Source organism: Vanessa atalanta, chromosome 1, assembly GCF_905147765.1.
Source record: "Vanessa atalanta chromosome 1, ilVanAtal1.2, whole genome shotgun sequence".
Lineage (NCBI taxonomy): Eukaryota > Metazoa > Arthropoda > Insecta > Lepidoptera > Nymphalidae > Vanessa > Vanessa atalanta.
Window position 1 is genome coordinate 1,810,544 of NC_061871.1, and position 25,600 is coordinate 1,836,143.

The 25,600-nt window shown below is 31.1% G+C and overlaps 1 protein-coding gene across 13 annotated transcripts in view; it reads left to right on the plus strand.

The window, feature by feature from the left end:
• Positions 1-7,539: 7,539 nt before the first annotated feature.
• The window catches only part of LOC125064075 (neuronal acetylcholine receptor subunit alpha-7), a 105,696-nt gene continuing 87,635 nt past the window's right edge, over positions 7,540-25,600 (plus strand). For all 13 annotated transcript variants that reach the window (XM_047670876.1, XM_047670893.1, XM_047670860.1 and 10 more), the window contains exon 1: positions 7,540-7,693. In XM_047670876.1, the coding sequence (XP_047526832.1) occupies positions 7,648-7,693 (46 nt within the window). In that variant the 5' untranslated portion in view covers positions 7,540-7,647. The remainder of the gene's footprint in view (positions 7,694-25,600) is intronic.

The following is a 25,600-nucleotide window of genomic DNA, read 5'->3' on the forward strand; positions in this document are numbered from 1 at the left end:
ACTAATTATTATTATTATTATTATTTCATATACATACATAACTAATAAAAGCACTCTTGATCACCGCTATAATAACGATAGTCAATATTAATATTTCTTATTAAAATTTAGCTTTAATTTCTGATGACGCTGGCAGTAGACATTATCGCAGTGGTACACACATAAGAGCAGCGTGAGGTTTGAACTTTGCTCCACGCTAAAGTGCTAATGTAAGGCTTTTTTAAGCTTTCGTAATATGTATCATATGATTGTTATAATGGAATTCAAGAAGACATTCTTAGATTAGGTAGACCAGATGTACTAATGAGAACAAATGCAGCAGGATTCTTTGCCTTAATTTTTCATGGTTTTAGGTAAATATAAATTATGTAGTTGAAGTAGATCTTGTTAAAGACACTCACGATAAGTTGGGTTTCTAAAATGACGGTAAGGTTGACCAGTGAGCGTGGGGAAAGCGGAATCATCGATTCAATTATAAAGTATTGTGTGGTATTTTACCTTTAAAAATCATTTTAAATGAAGCCATAAACTTAAAAGAAAAAAAACTGGATCATATTAACTGAAATAGCCAACTGAAAATCATTTGCATGTGAGATGCCATAAAACTGGGGAGCTGTACCTAAGAGTGTAGTAACTCCATTGAGTAATTTAGTCGACCATCTCCTGCAAAATGTTTTATCGATTTTATTTGTTGAAAAATTTAATTTATTTGATTAATATTAATTCGAATATTGTAACAGCATCGAATTGCAACAAAAATGATATTTTTATATGAATATACTAAATGTATATTATACATATGTATTTATATTTACCTATAGATAAATAATTGTTAACATTTTATAAAGTATATACTAAGTTACAGTTTATTTACCAATTCACGCTTTCGTTCATACCACAAGGGTTATTTTAACGCAGTTTTGTACCCACGTAAATTCAGATATTAGTCGCAAATTACTGATAAACCAACGTAAACACAATGGAAGTTCGAAAGGTGCGGTAGTTCCAAAATTACTTACTTGTTTAGTTCAGACGATATCATAATTCAAAGGTTGGCGAACGAAATCATTGTACTCCTAAGTAGTTTGAATGAATCATTAATACCGACCGAAATTGTAGTTTCGAATCGGCTCGTTCAACAATGAACATTGAACGCATGAAGTATTACTGCTATTGTAGCTTCGGTTTTACTGCTGTTTGACTTTGAATTATTGTGTACTAGGTTACATGTAAAATGTACAGACTATGAACTACACTGATATGGGGTATCTGAACTTAAGGTTAATATATTAACGATAATAAGGTTTTACATAATTGATTTTTTTTACAAATTAATATGTTAGGGACTAGCTAAATTCAGATACGGCTTACTTGGTAGAGCTTTGTGCAAGTCATTTCGGGTCAAACAGCAATACTTAGTATGGTTGTGTTTCTGTTTGAAGGATGAGTGAGCCAGTGTATCTAAAGTCACAAGGGTCATAAGAACTTAGTTCCTACGATCGGCGGCGCATTAAAGATGTAAGGAATTGCTAATATTTCTTACAGCGCCAATCTCTATGGTCGGCAGTGACCACTTACCATCAGATGGCGACCTGAAATTGGCGCGCACTCGCCCGTCTGTCTACATAAATATTTTATATAAAAATAATATGAATTCAATGTATCCGAGCAAGATCATAATTTAAGTGTATGTAATGTGTAACATTGGCATATGTGTATCCACCAATCCACACTGGAGCAGCGTGGTGGAGATTCTTTATTTTCAACGTATAAGAGAAATGAAGCTTGAAACATTTGAATGACACAGGCTTTCGAGAAGAAACGTTATCAAGTCTGAAGTAAGGCAAGCGAGGCCGCCGGCGACTCGGTTGGGGGAATTCTAATAAAACTATATTAAACTAGGTTTAAATAAAATGTTACATTACGTGCTTAAGTAAAGTTAAATAGCTGATATGAACTGGTTTCACGAGATTAGTTTACAGCATAGCTGGGATCTGGGTGTTAATTAAATGCGTGATATTTTGAGTAACTGAGTATTTAGATTTTATCAGTTTAAATTCAATTATTATTAAATTTGTTGGTGATTATTTTATCACAACAGACGTCTATCTGGACCGTTGTTGTATCTTATTTATAATTTAATTTATTTTATTTCAATGTCCAATGTTATTATTATATAATTTATAAAATCGCCATTAGCTTTATCTACAAATTATTTTAAAGATCCTTTTCCCTATCACGCCTGTCTGTATGAATATTCACGCTAATCCAAGGAACTAATGTGAGAATTTTTATACCCTTTTTCATCAAGAGACAGATTTACGAGAAAGTTGTTGATTTTTTTAATAAAGTACTTATCTAGACTACTTTCAGGCTATCCTGGTTTACATTTTCAATACTGAATATGCGTAATCTGGTCGAATAAGACAATTTGGCTTTATTTTTTACATAACGTAGGTAATACTTTTATTTTAATTTAGAAACTAGAGACAATACATTACAATTCTAAACATGTAAAATGACCGATCATAAAATAAATGCTTATTTAAAACATATTTTTGTAAATAATTTGTTTTATTTGGAATGGACGACTTGATGGTAAACGATCACCATCGTCCAAAGAAATTGCCAATGAGTGGTTTTAAATTAACAACTTTGCCATTTATCGTGCTAAAGATTAACTTTTAATGAGTTTACTTTGTGCTTGTAATTGCTCTAGTCACGTTTCTATCAAAACACAGTAAACGTGTTTGTATTTAAAGCGTCTACAGCCTGCTGCAGATAGATAAGTGCCGATCGACGAAATGTTGTATTCCATTTTCCGTATTATGTTGGAACCGATGATTTATGTGTCTCGGTAAAAGTGTTTTATCGAAAGAAGTTTTACGCACACATTATTTTAAATATATTCTTCAATATATTTAAGTACATTTTAAGATTTGGTTAAGTTCCTCAAAATTAGTAATTTTAAACGTTAGTAGAATTATATCGCCTGTATGTTGCCTTCATGAATAAATTATATTGACAAAAAAGCAATTGTTATTTGTATCATAAGTTTTTATACATAAGCTTTATTAGTAACTATTTAATTTAATATCTAGTACTTCCCTAAGGAGGATCTGGAAAATCTTCCCTAGGGAGGGTTTGGAAAGGAAAGGAATTAAATGGATAACAAAGTTTTGCTGATTTGGTTTAAAATGAAATGCAATTGAGTAAACAGTTTAGATTTTTATTATTATATATATTTATTTATCGTATTGTTGTTATTATATTTGAGTAGTCCTCTAACGCAATGACTATGTTACAGAAGTTGGCCTAATGTTTATAGTATACTATCACGTTCGCACAGTAACAAGGACATAATTTGAATATGAGTACAATTTAATTCATATTCCTGATACGAATACGAAACCTTATTACAATAGATTCATAACAAATTTCTCAAACAATATTCACATAACACAAGTTTATGTAATATACAGAGATACCGGGAACGTATCCACCGTTGCGCAGTTTTCCCTACGTTTCTACATTTTATGAGTGCTTTGTGTTACTCGAATGCGAACAGCCAAGTAAATATATTTTCAAGTCGATTTCATTCATTCTTGTATCTTTTTTAACATTTTGTGAAGTAATATTAAATTGCATGGAACCGTGTTTTACATTGCGTTACAAATAAAATAACTTTAAATAAAATTTACATAGTATTATGTTATTTTTCAAAGAGTAGTAAAATTTCTTTTATTGTGAAGAGAGTCGAATTTGAGTATACCGCTTGAGTGTGTAATGTTTTTAGTGTAAAGATGTTTAATTTCTGACATTTATGTCGTTTTCTTTGTATTTATTTATTATCCTACTTCAAAAAGAGGACATTATCAAATCGATATAGTTTTTTTGTTTGTATTCCTGGGTAATATTATTGTTGATCATTGAAATTGATTATTATTATTTTTATTAAATATGTAATTTGAAAAACAGAGCCGAGATGGCCCAGTGATTAGAAGGTATGCATCTTAACGTAATTTTAAGATTGCGGTTCAAACCCAGACAAGTGAATTTTTATGTGCTTAATTTGTGTTTATAATAAGGTGAAGGAAAACATCGTAAGGATACCTGCTGTGTCTAATTTCAACGAAATTCTGTCACATGAGTATTTACCAACCCGCATTGGAGCAGCGTGGTGCATAGGAGAGGAGGCCTCAGCCCAGCTGTGGGAAATTTACAGGCTATTATGTATGTATGAAAAAAAAAGTAATACCTTAGAGCTATATAAGGCTGACGTTACTTGTTGTGTGTTTATTACTTGACGTCTTCCTCGACTGTGAGCCGATTTTTTTATTGAATTAAAAAATAACTTATATTATTTAAAAACTGAGCCATATTTATTATTTTTTATATTTATCATCTATCCCTTACACATAACTAAATGTCTTCCGTGGTTTTGCATTTTAAGAATTGGTCCACAGGTGTTAGGTAAAAAAAAAAAATGTCCTTCCCTTGAGTTCAAGCTTGCTTCGTGCGAAATTTCAATGAATTCAGTTAATGGGTTAGCCATGAAAGGACAGCAGGCAGACGGACACGCAAAGTTACTTAGGCTTTTATAATATTAGTGTATATCGTTTTATAAGTTTTGAATAAGTGAGTCTTAGGTTATGTTACGAACATAATAATAAGAATATATATTTATGTGTGTATATAATGTGTTAATGACTATTATTATTCATATAAATTCTGATTTAATAAATGTAAATTGTTAAACAAACAATGACAATTCCGTACAAGGTTTATTAAGGATAATGAAGCGTGGTTTAAGTGTCTTGATTTTCTCGCAGGATGAATGATGGTGATCTCGACATGACAGATTGACAATTCAAGAGTGCCTTAAAAGCCTACTTGAGGGAAAAATGTTCTATTTCATGTTGAATTGAAACGTAACAACACTTCGTCCTGAGTATCATTTTATAAATCAAATGTTATCGAAGATTTTCTTAAATTAAAAATTGATGTCGTAAATTCATAATAACAAAAACCAAAATTAAAATATTCTAGACTCGTAAAATCAAAATTTTTATTTGTCATGTTACAGTGTTAAAATAAATGTAAAACTACCACCGGTTCGGAAAATAGATTCTACCGAGAAGAACCGGCAAGAAATTCAGCAGTTACTTTTATCCACGATTTTTCATATTTTATCTTTAATATATCGTTGTATTGGTTAATATGCCTTATTTATCAATTATCCATATTTTGACAATTGCTTTAAATGTTTACAAGTTTGGCCAAGTTCCAATAACTGTGGACTCTTATTCTAGAAACATCAACAGGAAATAAAATTTATAGTATATTTAAATAAAGTATATTTCCCGCTTTATTCAAGTTGGCTTATACAACTTTATTATTCCGATACAGTAAATTTATAATAATTTTAGAGGATTATAAATATACTGTTTCGGAATTTAGCTTTTATATATATACACTTACTTATTGACTGTCAAATTAAACAATACTGGTTCGGAAAACAAAATACCCTGACTTGAAAAGAATCAGAGAAAGAAACTCAGCGGGGTACCTCTTTTGTAAATTAATTCAATATAAAAAAATAAGTAGCCAAGTGATCGTTGCACTTCCAAGGTGTGCACGACACGTTGTTATGTCAAACTCAAAAATGTTTAATTATCTTTTGTACACAAGAGTTTCTTTATATATTTTTTTACGTTCGCGTAATGACATTATGATGAGAAATGAATTGAAATATGCTAACCGAGCCGTACGAATATCGGTAAAATACTAAAATATAACATTTACAGATTATTAAATTTTTGCTTACACGACTTTTTTTTAAATAAATAATGTAAATCCAGATATTAACATCTATTGGAAATGCCTTTTAGTAATTTATGTTGTTTAAAAACAAATTAATTAATATATTTTTACTGGCCTGGATGACCTAGTATTGATCCAATGACTAGAAATTAAGGTTATATTGCAATCTATTTTTACCTCCCTACCTTAAGTGCATTGACCCAATGAACTACAAGCACTATACAGCTGTAATCTGCCTTAGGTAGATCCGCCCTAGTAGTCGAGTGCATTAGTTTCCTGTCACCTGACGGATCGCAGAGCATACTTTTGACTCGTTTTGCGCAAAAACTAACAGACTGCCATCACAGGATATCGGTTATCACTGATTTCTTAATCAAACTCTCAGTTTTCACAATGATCGTATGAGTTTGTACGTCCAATATTCGTTAGATTTTAACAACGCGTAGAGTTGATGTTTAAACATTATTTTCTTGTAATAAAATAAAAATATAAGTAAAAACATAATCGTAAACAATTTTAGGTCCTCTAAATTACCATAGTTACATATTTCCGAAGGTCTTCGCAAATTGTTATACATATATAGAATCAGAATGAAGACGAAATTATTCCGCCATTTACAAGAAATATGAACGAGAAAAAGAAATAGGCAACTTGACGTCGGATTTCTTTCAGTAAATTGAAACAATCGATCAAATACGCGATACCAACTGTAATTGGTAAATAAATAGATATTTGTCTTTTTATTTTGTTAAATTTATAAATGAAAACCTTGATGGATAGAATAATTGTCTGGATTCAAGCCCTCGCAGACCAATTAGTTGAACCTTTTAGAAAATATTTTGTCAGCGTCGAGACAACAACGATTATCAAGATAATCGGTTTAAAAGAAATTCATAAAAGACGTAATAAATTGTAAAAAACTATATGTTAGTTTTTTAATCGAACTGCAAATTCTGGAAGCTCTGGAAAACTCTCACAGTTAATAAAAGGTTCATTTTCTATCGTCCCTCATGTAACAGGATCAGTGTTCGAAAACACATTATCTACTCAACAGAGGGTTCGCCGACACAATTACCTATGTGTCTACTTGGATCATGTACATAGGTTGCATATAACATAAAGACGTTTACTTACTGCACAGAAACAAAAAAAAATTAATTGCATTTGAGCTGTTCTTGCTAAAGAATTGAAATTATCACCAAAAATGTTGTAAAAGATACATACTGATAATATAACAAGTACATCTGATAAATATGTACTAATTAATATTTCCGTAATATAGCCAGATATAGCTAGAATATCAGTCCCGTACACACTAATTGCCCGCATCAATATTATTATTTAAATCGATTGAAATTTTCCAAGCCGTTGACTATTTATCTTGATAAATGAACTTTGCAGACGCGCGATGGACTTTGATTAATATTGTGTTCCGCATAAGAGCTGTAAAGGGCGCATAGAGATTACGGGGCTCTTGGCCAGGGCTGCAGCGACCTTGTCCTCGCTGCCCTATTTCCCTAACATCCTGTACATCAACATTTACAGTCAACGCCGTCGGTCCACACAATGCCCTAATCTGAGATCGGAGGATTTTTCAAGGAGCAGGGCTCAGGTCGGCGTCGCGCGCACCTGAAGGCTGCGCAGCCGGGCGGGGTTGAGGGGGTCGGGAAGGCAGGGGTGCTTCGGGGGGTGAAGGCGGCGGGCGAGCCCAGTCCCGCGCCGAGCGCCGCTCGGGCCGGCCGCCGTACGTTTGAGGAGGCCGCATGAGCGCCCCGGCGTGCTAGCGCAGCGGGCGCGGGTGTGGTATGCCCGCGCGTCGCCGCCATGGCCCCAATGCTGGCGGCCTTGGCGCTGCTCGCCCTGATATCCGGTGAGTCCGCCCTCGTGTTGCCCTCGTCCGCGCAACAGGCGTCTGCCGCGCCCCCGCGTTTGTTTATCAATCGATTCCAATAAGCAAGGTGTTGTGAGTGATCTGGATGTGGTATTCGGATTTGGTAAGATTTCGAGGTCCGGGAGCTTCGAGGTCAGGTGAACTTCGGCGTCGTGATTGATTGGGCGACATCCGACAGGATGCTTCCTATTACCTGTACTCGTATATTCTCACAAAAATATAATTTCGTCTAATGAAATCGACAGAGAAACATATTCTCTATGTAATTTCAATAAGCTGCGATGGCTAATCTAATATCTGTATTCGGTCCAATAAGTACATAATTAAATCATATATTTGACTTATGATAAAACTAAGTTTTAATATGGCATCGAGATATAGTAAACATAATTAATTCTACGAGTTTATTATTTTGTTATAGTAAATTAATATTAATGTTACAAAAAAAAACTAAGCAAACCTATCATTCAATAAAAAAGCGCTTCACAAAGTAACCATCACCGATACATTCTATTTGTAAGGATTCATTAATTAAGTACTACATGACATTACATTTTCCGTCTCATAAAATGTTATTAAAACTCAATTATATTATAATTTATACTCAATTTTTATAAAAGTCTTTGTAATCGATGCACAAAAAATATAAGGAATTGCTAATAATTATTTTTTATAAATACTTATGAAATTTCTCCATAATTGATAACTGTTAAAATCCTTTCAGAAACATTGAATTTATTATTGTATTTTACTTTTGACAAGGTCTTTATTATTTATTGCTACCATAAAGTTACGATTCTAACAAAGGAGTTGCTTATCACAATTTTCTTTGTTCAGAATTGTTCTTGCTTCTATGATGTTTGATATTTAGATGTGGAGTGAGTTCTCGGGGTGAATAATCTTCTCGGAAAATTCCAAATATTTATTTAAAAGTAACGTTACATAAATACTCTATGTAATCCTTGGCTTTAAAATCGTTTGTTTGCAATTACTTAAATAGTCAAACTACAAATAAATAAATACATTTTTATAATATACCGTAAAGCCATGCAGACTGATAACAAATTCACTTATTGTTACTTAATTGGTATATTTGATAACATTATCTATAACAATTTCAAGCAATTTTGCAACTCTCGATATACATTTCGAAAAATTGATTTTAAATTCTAATAAATTCAATAGTCCAAGAAAGTTGAATATTTAATAAGATAGAGCAGGAGAGAGGCTTTTTTAACACCAAAAAAAAGTTTTATAATAATTTCATAAAGTAATTCGGTAAAGTACGTGTAATTCAATTTACGCGGTTTTCAATAAAATCACAAATTAAATAAAATATTTATTCAAATTTAAATATGAAAATGTTGCGTCCTGTAAATAAATAAATAAACATATATATCAATATATAGTTGAACCAATGATCAACTAAGGCAATTGAACGGTATATTTCTTTCGTCCAAAATTTTACAATTATCAGATCAATGCCGTAGATATAAAAGTCGTGCTTGTTTTTCTCGAAGTTTCAAATACCTATTTGGGTAAGTGTCAATAACACAAATCCTTTGATCCCAACTGCGTGTAAAGCTAAAAACTTTCCGAATTGATCTAACACGGAGTAATAAAGATGGCATACATTATGAGGCAAGTCAGGGTGAATTCCATTTAAAGTTTAATTCGTTTTGTTCAGTAACGTCGATCGACCGATCGAACTCATATTTTTTCCCTTTATCGTCAGCATGTCGCGAATGAAACCTTTGACAATTTCTTACTGAGAAGCTGAAAGTTTTTATTTTATCTTATTTTGTTGTTATGAAGTATTTAGGCAGACGGGCAAATTAACCTTATGACCAGTGGTCACCACGTTAGAAATTGGCGCTTTAAGAAATATTAACCATTTCTTACATCTCGGGAACGGGAACACTTGGGAACTCAGATGTTATGTCCCCTATGCTTGTAGTACATACACTAGCTCACTCAACTACCTATTCATCATCCGTCTCTTTCTCTAGTAAAATCTTCAGTTAATCCTTTTGTCCTTCCTTCGTCACCCAGTGTTTATGGTCTTATTTAGTTCTTTACGGTTTTCCTTATGTCTTATGAACATCCACATCCATACCTTGTAATATGACATTTATTCCACCGCATTACATGTCCTTACCACGATAATCTATACCTTCAGTTTTTGTTGCTACGGGCTTCTGCTACTTTCAAACATTCTCTTACGTATTTAATTCGTGTAGTAGAAGTGCATCCCCGCTACTTCAGACATCCATTTTATTCTTATCTCTACAGGGGTTCTATGTAACTTGGATCCATGAATGAAAACGCTTTGTGAAAATGATAATTTTTGTTTAATGTATGGAAAATTTGAGGGTCAAGAGTAATCCCTGCCTTGTCACCATTTTGCCTACCTTGAACTATATATATAGAATTTCTAAATTCTTGAAAGATAATATATGTATCTTTCCAACCATATAGTCCCTTTTTTTCGAAGAACTTATCTACGAGGCATTTTAAACAAAATGGTAATAATTCCACAGTAGGCAAATCGCTGTTATTTTAACGGCCGTATTAAGAGTAGTGCCTGTTTTATAAAAATATTTTCAATTTTACGTTTCCGGGAATGGTTCGCTGCAAACGGTTACTGAAACCTGTGTGTTTTTGGAAATTCATCCGTCTCTTTGTATTTTGGTTTGCAACTGTAAAAAAAATTTACCGACGTGAAGTTTATCGTATTTCCATTGTTTCATAGTTTTGCTAGCACTAGTGAAAATAAGTCTACAATGAGCTGCCTGTATTCTGAAGATATTATTAATAGTAATATATTAGAAATGATAAACACTTTGTAAAACTCTTAAAATTTGATACGCATGAATAATTTCTCTAAATGTATTTTCAGCAGTTCGTTTCAAAATACCTATAAGAATATGTATAGCAATGTAACCCTCGTAGAGATTTATGGCAGGTCTTTCTGGTATAGTGTTGGCAGAGCATCTATCATTTTTGTGCCATTAGTGTACAGCTGAGCTCAACACGCTCGTGTTGGTTATTTCGAACGTAATAATCCGAACAATCGTTCCATTGACAGCCGCGTATTTGTCATAGGCGTCTTAGATTTATATACAATTCCGTATTTTTATTTACAATTTTAATAAATTAGAGTAGTTTTTAAAATTTATTTCAAAGTTCAATAACCTTTGATAAATATGTTTACATTTTGTTTTGGTGCATCCTTGTTTACTATTTGTATGAATTATAATTTTATAAATTAATATTTACAGACTTGACAGAGGATTATGAACAGATTATACACCTAAGAATCAATTATTATCGATTCTGTGGTTCATATGATTAGCAAATATCTATATTAAAGTTTCCTATTAGATTTCGTGTTGATCTTAGAAACCACGATCGGCAAAAGGATAATTCAAAGATATTTTGTGTAAATGAACTAAGTTTATGACAATGTAATTAGAAAATAATTTTGTCTGAGAGAACACAAGGTGATACTAATATACAAAAAAGCCCCAAGTACAAGGAGAAAACTTCAATAGGTACTATATGTTACTTTATGTAGATCAAACATTCTTTATCACAAATCATTTTTTATATTTAACAATTCTATCATACGCATAAAAATCGATGTTCCTACCTTTAGTCATTGCCGGCGAAAGCCGAGCGTTCCCGTAGTTTGAGATGGAGAGATTCATAAAGGTATGTATTGATCCAATGGGAAAGTTAAATTAGAATATTCGTATTTAAAATAACGTGTTTTAAATAAATTTATTCAAGACGGTAGGTTGAATGGTTTCATTCAAAATACCGGAGCAAGTTTATCGACTTGCCATTTTCTTTCACGACGTATTGTGATTACTTTACATTTTATAGTTTTTTAATTGCATTGACAAGCAAATCTAATATAAATTGCTCTTTCAGTGAATATAAAGCGCATTGTTCAGATCTTATAATCTTTTAAAGTTCCCAAAACGAACAATTTCAATAATATCATGGAATTCTTTTTCTAATACACAAAAACAGATATGCCGTTGACAGTACGTGTGAATCTGGGATGCATAACTTATGTATATTAGATATTTAATGTATTTATTTGTATTTAGTGTGTAATATATTCATTTATCGTTAAGTCTACTTGAATTTTATAATATAAAACTAATTGATATTGTACCTACACCATAAATATGTATTACAAATAATCTCCACTAGATTCAGGGTTTCTGGAAGAGACCTCATGTTAGAGATAAGTTATCCCTTTGTACACATTTTTCATTTATATAATTTTCTGTATACTCTGTTGGTACATAAATAAATAAATAAATAAATATCAAACCATAATCGAATGTATCTTCAGTGTTCAAAAGTGATTATATCAATATTACTTCTACTTTTATGTCAAGTTACACACTTTTTTCTTGGTATATTAACCAGGTAATTGTTTTATAACGTGACCAGTTGTTCCTTGCGGTTTTGCTCGGCTTTTTGGGGGTTGATCGTCAGGTGTTAAGCCTATGCCTTTCCTCCAAGCATGTTTTATACCAAATTTCATCAGATTAGGTTCAGTGTTTTGGCCGTGACAGAGCAACAGACAGACAGACAGAGTTACTTTGGCACTTGTATTATTAGTATAAATAAATGCATTATTATTTTCTGAATTCCAGGACGAAATTGCCTTCAATCTAATTAGCAGGGCACCAGTAAAATAGACCAAAAATGTGTTTTTTTAATTTGAGAATATTGACTCAGTAATATGACCAGAATGAGTAATATACTTAAGTGCCAACGATTATCCTCAGCGGTTAAATATAATATTCAGGAGTTAGTGTGCTATGAGATAAATACCAATATTCAGTGTTTCCTATTACGACTCCGTATCTATGAGGAAGTTTGCCTTCAGTGATTAAATGGATTAATATTCTTATTTGATCGTCTGCTTTTAGTGTCTGATAAGCGCTGATGGCTTTATTCTTAGTGTTAGTGTAAACCCATTGTATTCGGCTTAGTATTAACTGTTCATCATCATTATAGGCTTTAGATTTGTAGAGCTTTATTGGGCTTATCCTTTATATCCGCATATACTACATATCCTCATGTACTACATGTATATAATCAAATATATATAAATATAAGTAAGCTTAAGTTTGAAAATTTAATGACTCCTGCACAATATAATTTATTATGATAAGCATAATTTTCATGAGAATTCAATAGAATTCAATTGAGAGATTGATTTACACATATAATATTTTTAGTTTAGTATATTTTAATCTACACGCCTTTTTTACTATATGTGACACTGGCAGAACACATTACATTAGTAGACTTAATCACACGCTATAACGAATTAAGAAAAAAAAACATAATAAAATTATAAAAGCCAAGCCTGACAACTAAATTCTGACGTAAAAGATTAAAAAAAAATAAGTTAAGTAGCTTTGGAATTGTAGAACACGCTTAAGCTGTCTGCTTTCATACGAAAATGCAAACAAGACGGACGCATAAATAGAAATACGTTTAAAAAGTAATTTGCTTGTTTTAACTTGTGAGTGAAATATCATGTTCCGTGAAGGCCTGTAAAGTCGAGTGTCGACTTTTACACAAAATTCTCTTTATCGCTAAAAGATCTGATGTATAAAACGGAGTAAGTATATGATGATGTGTTAAAAGCTTTATTCAAAGTGCTATAAACAAAAGTGTACTCATTGCTTAGAGTAAAAATTATATTTAACGACCACATAAGCCCTTGTAACAACTACGGTAGTTATAATACTGACTACTTTTAATATTTTCATTTTTCAAAACGATTTCACGTATAAAATATTTTATATAGTTTAATATGATATGTGTTTATAAAGGTGTTTTAACGATTTAAGTACATTTTTGTTTTTGATAAATTCTAAACTAAATATATATTTTAACTTGTCCGTATTAAATAAGTAAGTACTTACCGAAAAATTAATTGTATTTTTAGAATTAGTCTTAACGATTGAAGAAAAAAACAAAATAATATATATAAGATATTACGTTAGAGGTCAAATTATATATATATATAAATATTGGACAACATCACATACTTTACTTTGATCCCAATGTAAGTAGCTAAAGCAATTGTGTTATGGAAAATCAGAAGTAACGACGGTACTACCCAGATCGTAGAAAACATAGAAAACTAATGAACTTTTTCTACATCGACTCGGCCGGGAATCGAACCCGGGACCTCGGAGTGGCGTACCCATGAAAACCGGTGTACACACTACTCGAACATGGAGGTCGTCGAAAAATTGCATGCATTGATTTAACTCACTACCTATTTATTTACCTTAATTATTTTTATTTAGTGTGATGTCATTAAAACTGTCCTGGTGCAGGTTACCCGGGTACCAATCGGTGATTTAATTGAATATTTAGAAACATTTTTATTTAAACAAATAAAAGCTAGCGATAATATATTGAGAAATGTCACAGTTAAAACAAATGAATCTGTGAGAGTATAAAAATACATTTTATTGAACGGGTTTTCGAAATTGTGTTACCTTATCTAATTTGCCTTTTATTACTTCTCGATACCCATTACTGTTCAGTAAATAACTTCGGCGTAATTAGGAAATTGGGTTGGCCACTCACCACGATAGGCCAATGACAGTAGGTAATTGTATCACTTCTCTTATTTTGTTTAGTGTGTTAATACGTTTTCAGCATATAATTTGAACGTGTACCTGAAAGTGACGCGTAGGAAGCGTTTCATTTAAAGAAACATAAATTAAAAGAGTTCAGATGGTTCAGTGGTTAGTTTCTGGAAATGATATGTGTAATATTTTGATAAAGATTGAAATATACTTTCTCAATATTTAAAACTCGATCGAGAGTCTCGTGAACAAATAAAAATAAAAAACATGGTAAATATCCCGTTTTAAATACTGTTAGTAATAAAAATAAACATTTTAATTTAAAATCTTATATATTTTCTCAATGTCAACAATATGTTTATATCACTGTAATTTGTATATACTGCTCTTTTTATTATAATAATAATAATACTTCTTTTTTATTATAATCTATCTCGTAGGATTGTAAACTGTCCAAAGATCGTGAACCGTAACATACTGTTTACAATTTAACCCATTATTTTTTGGTAGATTGTATCCCATAGTAGTGCATTTTAGGTTAACTAGAAAATTTCTAATCAAAGTGAATGATCATAAACTATCGAAATATTATACATTTTATTATAATTTGATCACCCAAGATTTATTATAATCATAATTTTATTATAATATATAAATAAATATGTATTTGAAATTTTTCGGTGATATATAACAGCATGTAGGAAGGCATGTTTATTAAAACATCCAAATATATGAAATCAATACCTCATTTAAGTATATAGATTTTTACGATTTTTTTTTGAATCTTACGACTTAATTTTGTATTTGCGATGTCATTATAACGAAGTGTGGTGTGTGTGGTGTGTAGTGGGTGTTCGCTCACTTAAAATTTCTGTTGAGCCATTGTGCACTGAGCACTATCTTCTTTAACGAATCTGCCAAGTCAGAGTGACGTAACAAGAATCATCTTTAGTATTATAAACAAGAGAGATGTTATAATTAATTCGTATTTTTTTAATAATTCAGACTGAATCAAGCAACTATTTGACGCCTAAATCCCTTAGTGACAGATAACCAATAATTGTACCGTGTAGTGCAAAATTGTACCAATCAACAGGAGCACTTATGAAAGTTATTAAGATTTGAAAGATAGAAATAATGTAACGAAATAAAGAAAAATAAATATGAAAAAGCTTTCAAATAATATTATCGTTATATACAGATATAATTTAACAGGATTACTGCCTCTATAAAAATGGTCAATCTCCTTTAAATTTTATCAAATTTTATTTGCGCTTCTGTCGTGCAAAACACAACATGAACCAATTATTCGCTGTTATTTATCATTAAGGGATTTAGGTTTAAAAATCATACGATTCTTGAATTATTGTACAAATTAGCCCAATAAATTGCTTAGCATATCATCTTTTAGCTTAGCACAGGTAAATATTTTAGGTATAGATGCATCTATAATGCAAGTAACAGCGTTTTTATGGGAAATAAAATTGACAATTGCGCCGTGAACTCATGTGAATGTCCATTAGGAAAATGCAATAAAATACATTTGATTATTAAGTAAAGCATTTACACGTTGTTTCCAAGGTCTAGACAGACAGCGAGTCGTCGTCAAAAGTATTGATATATATATATATTATATGTTGCTTACCTCAATACCTAAAATAAAATCGACCATGCTTATCTGCCTAAGAATACATTTGCTGTGCTTGTTGACACAATTATTTAGTTTGAGCGGTCAATTTTAAATATAGTTTAATATTATTTGTTTATCCAAATGTAATGTAGTCTTCTATTTAATTTCTTACGAATAAATATTTTACACCGTGTAAATATTTGTTCTAAAAATTGAAAATATATAACGTAAAAGGGTACAAAGTTTTAAAATTTCATATGAATTCACTAAACCTTTAGTCAGTTTTTTAGTTTTCATACGAACGTATTGAATATTATATGAATAGCCTGAATGGACTTGAACGATAAAAAATTTTGTTAAGCAACTGAGAGCCGCGAATTAAAATACAGACCGCGGATTAACTTGCGGTGAATTTAAGCAAGCCAAACAAAATCGACGCGAATTATTCAATTCACTGTTTACGCTGAAATCATACTAATTGGTATTGACTTACCAATTCACTGGAAACAACTTTTTTTTGCAACTTTATGACCTGGATTTTAGGCACAGCTAATATTGGTTTTGGCTCAGCGTTTAATATTGCGGTATAATTCAACTGCAAAACAAAAAATACGCAAAGCGACAGAGTTCTATTTCGCAAAGGTGATTTTGTAGTGCTTTCCCCGCCTAATCTAGATGTAACAATATATATTTACATAGATGTAGTAATTAACAGTATGGCAACAGTTTATCTTTTTCTTAAATTCAATTTAAATATTAAGTAGGCAATCCAAATAACAATAAGCGTGATTATATTTTTTCACAAACAATTTTAAAAATTATAGATATTCAATAATAGGTAATATTATAAGATTCTTCTGTGACAAAACACCTGAAAAAAATGGCTCAATGATTCAATGTAACCCATCGTGTCGGTTGCACATTAAGTAAAGTTTTATTCAATTGGTAAAATATCAAAAATAATGGTACGGAATTGTTTTTAAATGAGAAACAGAGCGGCGCAGTTCAAGCGATAAGTCGCTGTGCAACAAGCTGTGAAAATGCTTAAAAACAAAACGCGGTGTGGCTTTGTTTAATTTTAAATTGTCACCACGTTTGTAAAGAAGTTTTTTTTTTAAAGATTTCTTTTATCATAATTAGACTTATATTATGAATACGAAAACAGCTGCGATCCTAGTGAAATCTGTTAGAGGTAGCCTAGGGTTTGAGTAGCAATATATATATATAAATTACGGCATTGATAACTTAATTACTTAAACAAACGTCTAAAGAGTCTTGAAGTTATAAATAATAAAAAAAAAATTTTAGTATTGCACTCCCAAAACTAAAATTAAAATATGAATGAGAATTTACAAAAGGTTCATTCCAGTGCGGTCATAATGTTAAAGCGTTCTCTTCCAGACAACTTTTGGACATACTGCTGATTACAAAATATGTGAGAAAAGCACCACTATTTCTATATCACGGGTCACATAATACATTTACAAATAATAATATACACACACACACACACATAAAAATAAATAAATACATATACTTTAGTAACGACGATGATAAATCTAAATTGATTGAAAATTTAATGAAAGGCCTATTCATAATTTACACTTTAATTTTGCTTAAAGCCTCTAATCGATTACCGTTTAAGATATTCGGTAATCTAAAATTAGTGAATGAAAAGCTGAGCCTAATTACTCGAACTGCCTTTAATTGCCACGAGGATTATAATTAGTATTTTCTTGCGACGTCGCTGAGATAAGTTAAAATGTCCTACAAATTACAGCTTCACGGTATCCACAAAGAATTTTTTCCTCTTTGACGGCGTCAACTTCTTAGGCTTCCTAAAGGAAATATGAAACCGGAATTAAGCATTACTCGGCTTTAGTGCACCTCATTAGTGAATTAAAAACGCTCAATGTTATTTTAAAGTCGTTTGGATTGAAAATTCTCAATTTATATGTCAAAAAGTTTTACTTTTAGCGCCGAATTATTTTAAATATTCATTTGAAGTTTATGAAATGTTATTGAAGTTAGCATTCGTTTTTCGAGTGATACTTCTTTTTGAACGCGATATAAGTAAAATTTCTAGACCGAAATATTCATTAAGTGAATATTTTTTAATTCCAGAATTAATGAATAGAATATTTATAAAGTTTAGAAGATAATTTAAATCCGTAAGTGCTGTTAAATTCCACATGCTGTGGAATGTCTCGCCATTCTCGGACGTGAATTAAAGTTTGCGGTCGCTTTTGAAGGCTTTCAATTAGCGTTCTCGTACTACACTAGACATTGTAAGCAAGTAACTAAAATAAGTAAAACTAAAGGATACGAATTTTACTGAATGTTTAATATTTATTTTTCTTAAAAACGTATTTAATATAGACAATTTAATTAACCGTTACATTAATCAACTAATAAATTAACTAATAAATCAATCAACAAAGTATAAAAAAAATAAACACTTACTTTAAAGTACTCAAACTACTCCAAGTGTAATATTATGGTAACATACCTTTATTAAATAGAAAAAAAAATGTAATGTTGCCATCAAGATAATTAAAAATTGCACTAAAACTAACTAACACGAGAAATATGAAATGAAAAACCGGCATTTTTAATTACCACAATTCGTAGATGTACGCTGTACTGTCTTATATTAAAGTCTGCATTGGGTCCCGTGAGGCGGACATTCAATTACTGAGCTTCTACTTTACCCGAGGATTCAGGAAATGCGGAACTGCTTCTCAAACAATAAGCCTGTTAAATTTAAGGATTTATGAGCAAATCTCATAGTATTACGGATATTTCAAAGTGTAATTATTAATATAATACTTTTATGCTATAGTCATGATTTTTTTTTATCTTCATACGTCCTTTATAAAAAAAAATAATAACAAAATTAAATACAAAACCAAAATGTTTAAGAGTATATATATTATATACCTTTTTATTGCAATTTTTATTTAATTATTATTTTAACAGAAAAATTTAATAAGTTGCCCAAAACGAAGGATTTTTCGCTTGTATTATCGAGGAATAGTCGATATGAGCCCAGTGGTTAGAACGCGTGCATCTTAACCGATGATTTCGGGTTCAAACCCAGGCAGGCACCACTGAAATTTCATGTGCTTAATTTGTGTATATAATTCATCTCGTGCTCGGCGGTGAAGGAAAACATCGTGAGGAAACCTGCATGTGTCTAATTTCAACGAAATTCTGCCACATGTGTATTCCGCCAACCCGCATTGGAGCAGCGTGGTGGAATATGCTCCAAAACCTTCTCCTCAAAGGAGAGGAGGCCTTTATCCCTGCAGTGGGACATTTACGGGCTGCTAATGCTAGTCGATATGATTCGAGAAGACTGTGATTCGGTAATTGGTTTAATTACATATGATTTTGACACATTAGTAGCTTCACGACAATGGGAGCTATAATATTTTCCAATGATTCTTTGTCAATAAAGCGACAAAATGATTAAAAAAAATTGATCAGATACCGTCGGGTATTAACGAAGTAATTGAACAATCTTTAAAGGTTTATAACTAAAGTCTCTAAACGTCTGTATAGTTTAGAAAATGTGAGTTAAACTTTCATTGGAGCTTGAAATATATCCCAGGATTTCGTAAAGGTCGTTTGCTCGTGACGGCTACTTCTGTTATGCCGGGGACATTTCCGGCATTTGGTTTCGGTTAATTTAAAATATTAAATTTCATTGAAACGCTCTTCTATGTTTATTTTTACGCACATAAATGAAATTTCAGGATTATCTGATTAATTTGAAAACTTTTTTTGGATAGTTTTAAATAAATCCTGTTCCTTAATGATTTAGGAAATTTTGTGCTATTGATTGATGATACCTCGTATTTGCCTAATAGATTTGGATTTCTTGAATAACATACATTATAATAAGGAAATTAATATTTCGAAAAGTAACCTTATTTCTAGTCTGTGACAATTAATATTCTATAATCCTCTTGTAGTGGATTACATTCTGGCTAATATTTAATTATATATTACTAAACGCGGTAGACCTTCTGCAGGGATCTATTAATGTTTAACAGATAATCCTAGTTCCATTTTATTATTTCAGTTAACTTTGTGTTGCAATGATGAATTTTCTCTGAACTATTTGATATAATTAGTGGTTACAATCATTTGGGATTCTTCAGGAAATTACCCACATTTAAACAATAATGTAACGATTTTTGTTTATTGGTTATGGTAATTACAGAATTTCACCAACTCATTTGCACCACCAAACTAGTAAACTTAATAAATAATAGATTAACCATATTCCTACGATACAAACTTTAAGTTATACAAAATTTGCTATTACTCGTAGATTTTTAAGTGGCTACAGTCAGTGATATTTAAAACAAATAGATGGTTTCGAAAATTTGTCAGGAAACAGAGATGTTAAAATTTATTTTATGTAAAGATTAAGTATTAGATGGAGTGGACAGTCGTGCACATTATACAAGTTGTTCCAGTCGTATCACAATCTCAGTTTGTTTGTCGTGTGTATTTACTGTTGCAATGGAACTCTTGTAATAAACATTCATTTGCTTTAGCGTTAGTCCGTAGAGTCTATTCCCTAAGTAACTCCGGTCTTGAGAAACTTAAGTGCATCTGTGATTGTTGTATTGTTGTAAGTATTTTTTATTATAGGACCTCCATACATGTGTATTTATTATTAAATAATGAGATTGTTTTTTATTAATTGTATGAGAGACATGATTCCGTCTGTAGGTGGCTTATAATTTTAAAGACTATATTTGATACTAATAATGAGTAAGGTAATGTCTCACACCTAGGCAGATGCAGACATTTTCTTTTGAAGAGAAGGTTGAGAGCTTATTTAAATGATATGAAATGAGGGTTGGGATACACGTAAGACGAATTTCATCCAATTTCCAGGTTTTCTCATAATATTTTCTCATCCATCAGGACTCATAATAATTCAACAGTTTTTCATTTACAAGTAGCGGTCTCTTTGATATGAGAGATGGATGAATGGACTTTAATGGGACGCCCTCGCTTTTCTTTCCCTGCACGGTTTACTTCACATCTTGTATAGATCAAGATTTGAGGTTTTTTCTAAGAATGAGGACGATTAATATCTACATGTCAAAGATGACTTTTGCCCCAAATGCCAGTTTTGAAACTTCACAAACGACGAAAATACAAAACTAGACTGGATACTTCGTAAATATTACTCTTTTTATTCTACCACTAAGAGGTTTACAAATCACCGATAACTTGGACCTTTGGGTTATGTTATATTTGTGATTTTATTATAAGTTTGAAAAAAATGCTAGAAATTAATTTTAAATATCTGAACAAAGATATTGCCGACCCACTAAAAACCCGAGCCTTCACCGGCAGATGAGGCGATAAACATTGTCGCAGAATTTTCTGTGGAACTATTAAAAATAAGAATTCCATCATTCATTTAATTTTTTAAGGAATACGTTGACGGAGTCTTAATTGGGCCATCTGATGGTAAGTGTTCACCACAACCATCATAAACATTGGCGTTGTAAGAATCTACACAGACGGCTCTTCACAAAGCCCCTCTATCGAGTGATTTTACCATTACATTAGGCACGAAATATAATCGTGATATAATCTTTAGAGACGGGCGAGGTGGTGGCTTTCATTTACAATATAAGTATATACTTTCAACAGGCAGAAAAACTAATTTCTTTGAAATTGTGTGCAAGGCGAACACCGTGTCTGAACCTAAGTCATTATGAAATAAGTGATATCCACGTGTTTTACGTTCACGACGCGCGCTCGCGATACTTCATTCAATCCTTTGTCTAGACAAGATTTATTATCCTGTTCTATTGGAATCGACTCGTGAATAAATTTAAAATTTATTCACATGTAAATAATTCAATCAACTTCGTAAATAATTTGTTCGATTCTATTGTGTCACTTCGTTACTTTTAGGGCGCTTTTTTACCCGATTTCAGCGAAATCAAAACGGGTTATGATTTCAACCAGTATGAATGTATTTTCATTTGTTCCCATAACTTCAAAACCACTTATCATAAATCGATAAATGAGACATATTTAGTAGCGTCTTGATCGTTCGCTGTTTGTAGGATATTTGACGTCACACTAAAATTAATATGGCGTCCTCTACATGTATCTAAATACCTCTACATATATTTAAATGCAAAAAATTAAAACCATCACTATATCTACGTATTAAATTAAAATATATATACGAGTTACTTATTAGATGATGAATATTAAATAGTAGAAAAAAATCAGTCAAGAAAAATTTGTTATTTCGTACTCTTCGTAAACCATTTTTTATTTCTTAGCAATTAAGTTATACTTCATGTTTCATCATTCATTGTTCAATGTTTTAGCGACAATTGTATATATGTAAATTTATTATGAAACGATAATTTCTATGCGTTACTATGTGTGCTAATTATGCTAATATCTTTAGTCCAAACCTTCATATAATATAGAACTTCAATCACAGGAAACTTCTTATAATCTATAAATATATGATATAATTTAATGTATTTTTCATATTAAACGGTATTTATACAACATAATTAAGGTACTGAATATTTACTACACTTTATATATAGAAAAGCTTATATAACACACGGTCAGTACTTCTGTAAAAACTCGTCTATAAAACTCTTTGAAAACAAAATGCGTCATGAAATTACTCTCAATTTGTTAGTTGAAAAACTATGGCAATTTTACGCTACACAAATATTTTTCTTGGAGCATGTTTGCTTTAAACTGAATATTTTTATTTTTTACCGAGATCAGTTATGAACTACTTGTTTAATATGTTTCTAGAGTCGTGTGAAGTTTTTCTGATTCGTTTATTAATTTGTTTTATTTTAAAAATTTAAATGTTTGAAGAATCTATCTTCTACACGAGTAAATACGAAGTCGCTTTTTGTTTCTGAGTGAAAAAGTATGAAACCAATATTTATGAAACGAATACCAGAAAATGAAGCGTGATTTAGAGAAGGCGTTAGTACATCATTTTAATATATAAGTAGCTAGGTTTCGCAGTTTCACTCTCGTTTAGTTTAGACTATTGATTTATAAGCGAGAATTTCATATTCTTGTTCATATAAAATAAGAAAGACTTTTTATTTCATACTTTAAAAATAAAATAGCGCATTTTATAACTAGGTATATAAATTATATGCACGATGTTGACTTCCAGGCAGAATATATAACATACATATATAATTGTATTTAACTAACATGACTGTATTTTTAGATGTTGAAAAAGAGTAACTACTGAAGTTAACTACTGAGTTTCTTGCCGGTTCTTTTCGGTAGAATCTACATTTCGAACCAGTGGTAGCGTCACTTAATATAGTTTGTTAAATGACTATTCAATAGTACTTGTAAAAGCCTACTTAAATAAAGTATATTTTGATATGATTTGATTTGATAGTTTTGTAATTGTAGCTCACACGCTATCGTAAAAACAAATACAAACAACAATAAAACTTAACACAATAAATTTACTTAAATTAATTTTTTTTATTTTAATAAATTGATATAACTCATATGAAATTTAATACATAATTTTTCATCACGATTCACTTCATAACATAATTATCATTAGTTCTGTATGAATTAAAAACATGTGTTATGAGGTGTCTCTCGATTTGTATGTATGTGTGGAATCAAAGATAATTTATCGCACTATAAATTTAAACTGCCTTATTCATTTCAAATACGTTAAATTTCTACATGTGATATCTTCTTCTCGCAATTTATAAACTCGCGTCAAATCCACCCAGCTATTACGTTTAATTTATGGTATTTTCAAAGTATGTACGCTGATAAAGCCATGCTCCTTTCTGGCCGCCATCTTTGTCTCCCGGGGCCTGGGATTAGGGTGGGATTCAGGATTCAATAAAGCGTAGGCTGACCGTTCACTAAATAAATAGCGTTATACGAAACAAAAAAAAATGTTAGTTATTTTATGATATATTTACATTAATTTTGTAATTTTATACATTGTTAACTTTTAATTCAATTAGTAATAATGTCGATGCGTGATAGTTGTAGTGTCATCAATATCAACATCACATGAGTGAGCGAGATAGTGATACGATACGCTGTGTCGCCTGTGAATGATTCGCTTAACCGGCTGTCTGTTATCGCCCATTCTACTTGTTCATTTAAAATAACATGAAGTAACACATTGAATAAAATAAAATAAGCCGATAGAACAGTCTAGCTGAGCTTAAGCAACGTTTACTTTATACAATAACATAAATATATACAAAATAGTATCTCATTATCCCAGTAATATTTGATTATTTCAACCGCCATGTAAATCTTAATACAACATCATTTTCAATATTAAGTAATAGTAATCTATTTTTGGTTGCGAATACTATAACATCATTAGGTATAAATAGTAACTCAGTAATTTATTTTCATAGTAGATACAATATTGCATAAAAAAAAAAAACAAAATTATCTAAGCAAAAGTTCTGCTAGTTACGGATAGCGTCATCATGCACTATCCTATAAATATAAGCAATAATTAGAGATAATAATATATGTATATACATTTGTAGATATAAATACTTTTTTTATTATATAATTAATAAATATGAAACAAACAAAAATAAATCTACATATTATATTTAAGTTTCTTACGTAAAAGTTTCATATTAAATTAATTTTCATACTAAGATGTAACTAGTATTTATTTTTGTTCATTCAACTTTTCACGTGATGCAGTTGTAAGGTAAATGTTTATTTTTTAAAGGCACACACGTCGTGAAACTCATTATGTAGGCATTTTAACATCACTGTTTGCTAGCCACTACATTCTTTCTCTACATCTTGTTTGTATGGAAATGACGTTTCGTTATTAACTTCGTTTCGTTCTTGCTCGTGACTTTGTTGCATTTTTTTTAAATTAAAATTTTAATAAAACTTTTTTCTGTTTTTTTCAATTTTCACTTTAAAGTTAGTTTTAATTACGTTTACAATAGTATTATATTATTTGTTATTGTTTTAAATTATTTTACTTAAATAATACATATAAAAACCGATTTACGATTATAGTCAGTCCCTCTGCGTCTCGAACTCTCTAGGCGTTTTTGAACAAAGATAAATTTTGGAAAAGTACAAAATTGGCAACCCTTTTTTAAGTAGGTACCAAATTTAAATAAAAAGTATTTATGAGAAAATATCCTTGACACGGTTCTTTAATGTCCTACTTTTGCTAAGTTTTGTTACACGCTTTTATATAGCGTTAAATAAGTCGACACAGGCCTGCTCATGTCGGTACATCCTCAGGAAGCGGCAGCGGAAGGCGTAAGGCTGCACTGAATACGTTGAATCATATGTACCCTGTTTTCTGGTATGCAATTTTTTATCTCTGTCAACGATAATTAATGTTCTACTGCTGTCTGTGGTGCGGGAATATGTCATTTTTGGCGGCTAATGTACGCCGTTTTTTAAAGTATTAAGTGAAATGTTATTTAAATTTCGAACGTATTTAAATAAATTGTTGAACATAATTTGAGTGTCAACTAAAAACCAATAACGTTTTTATCGGTCTGAACCGGGGTTTGAACTCAGGCTCTCATAAAC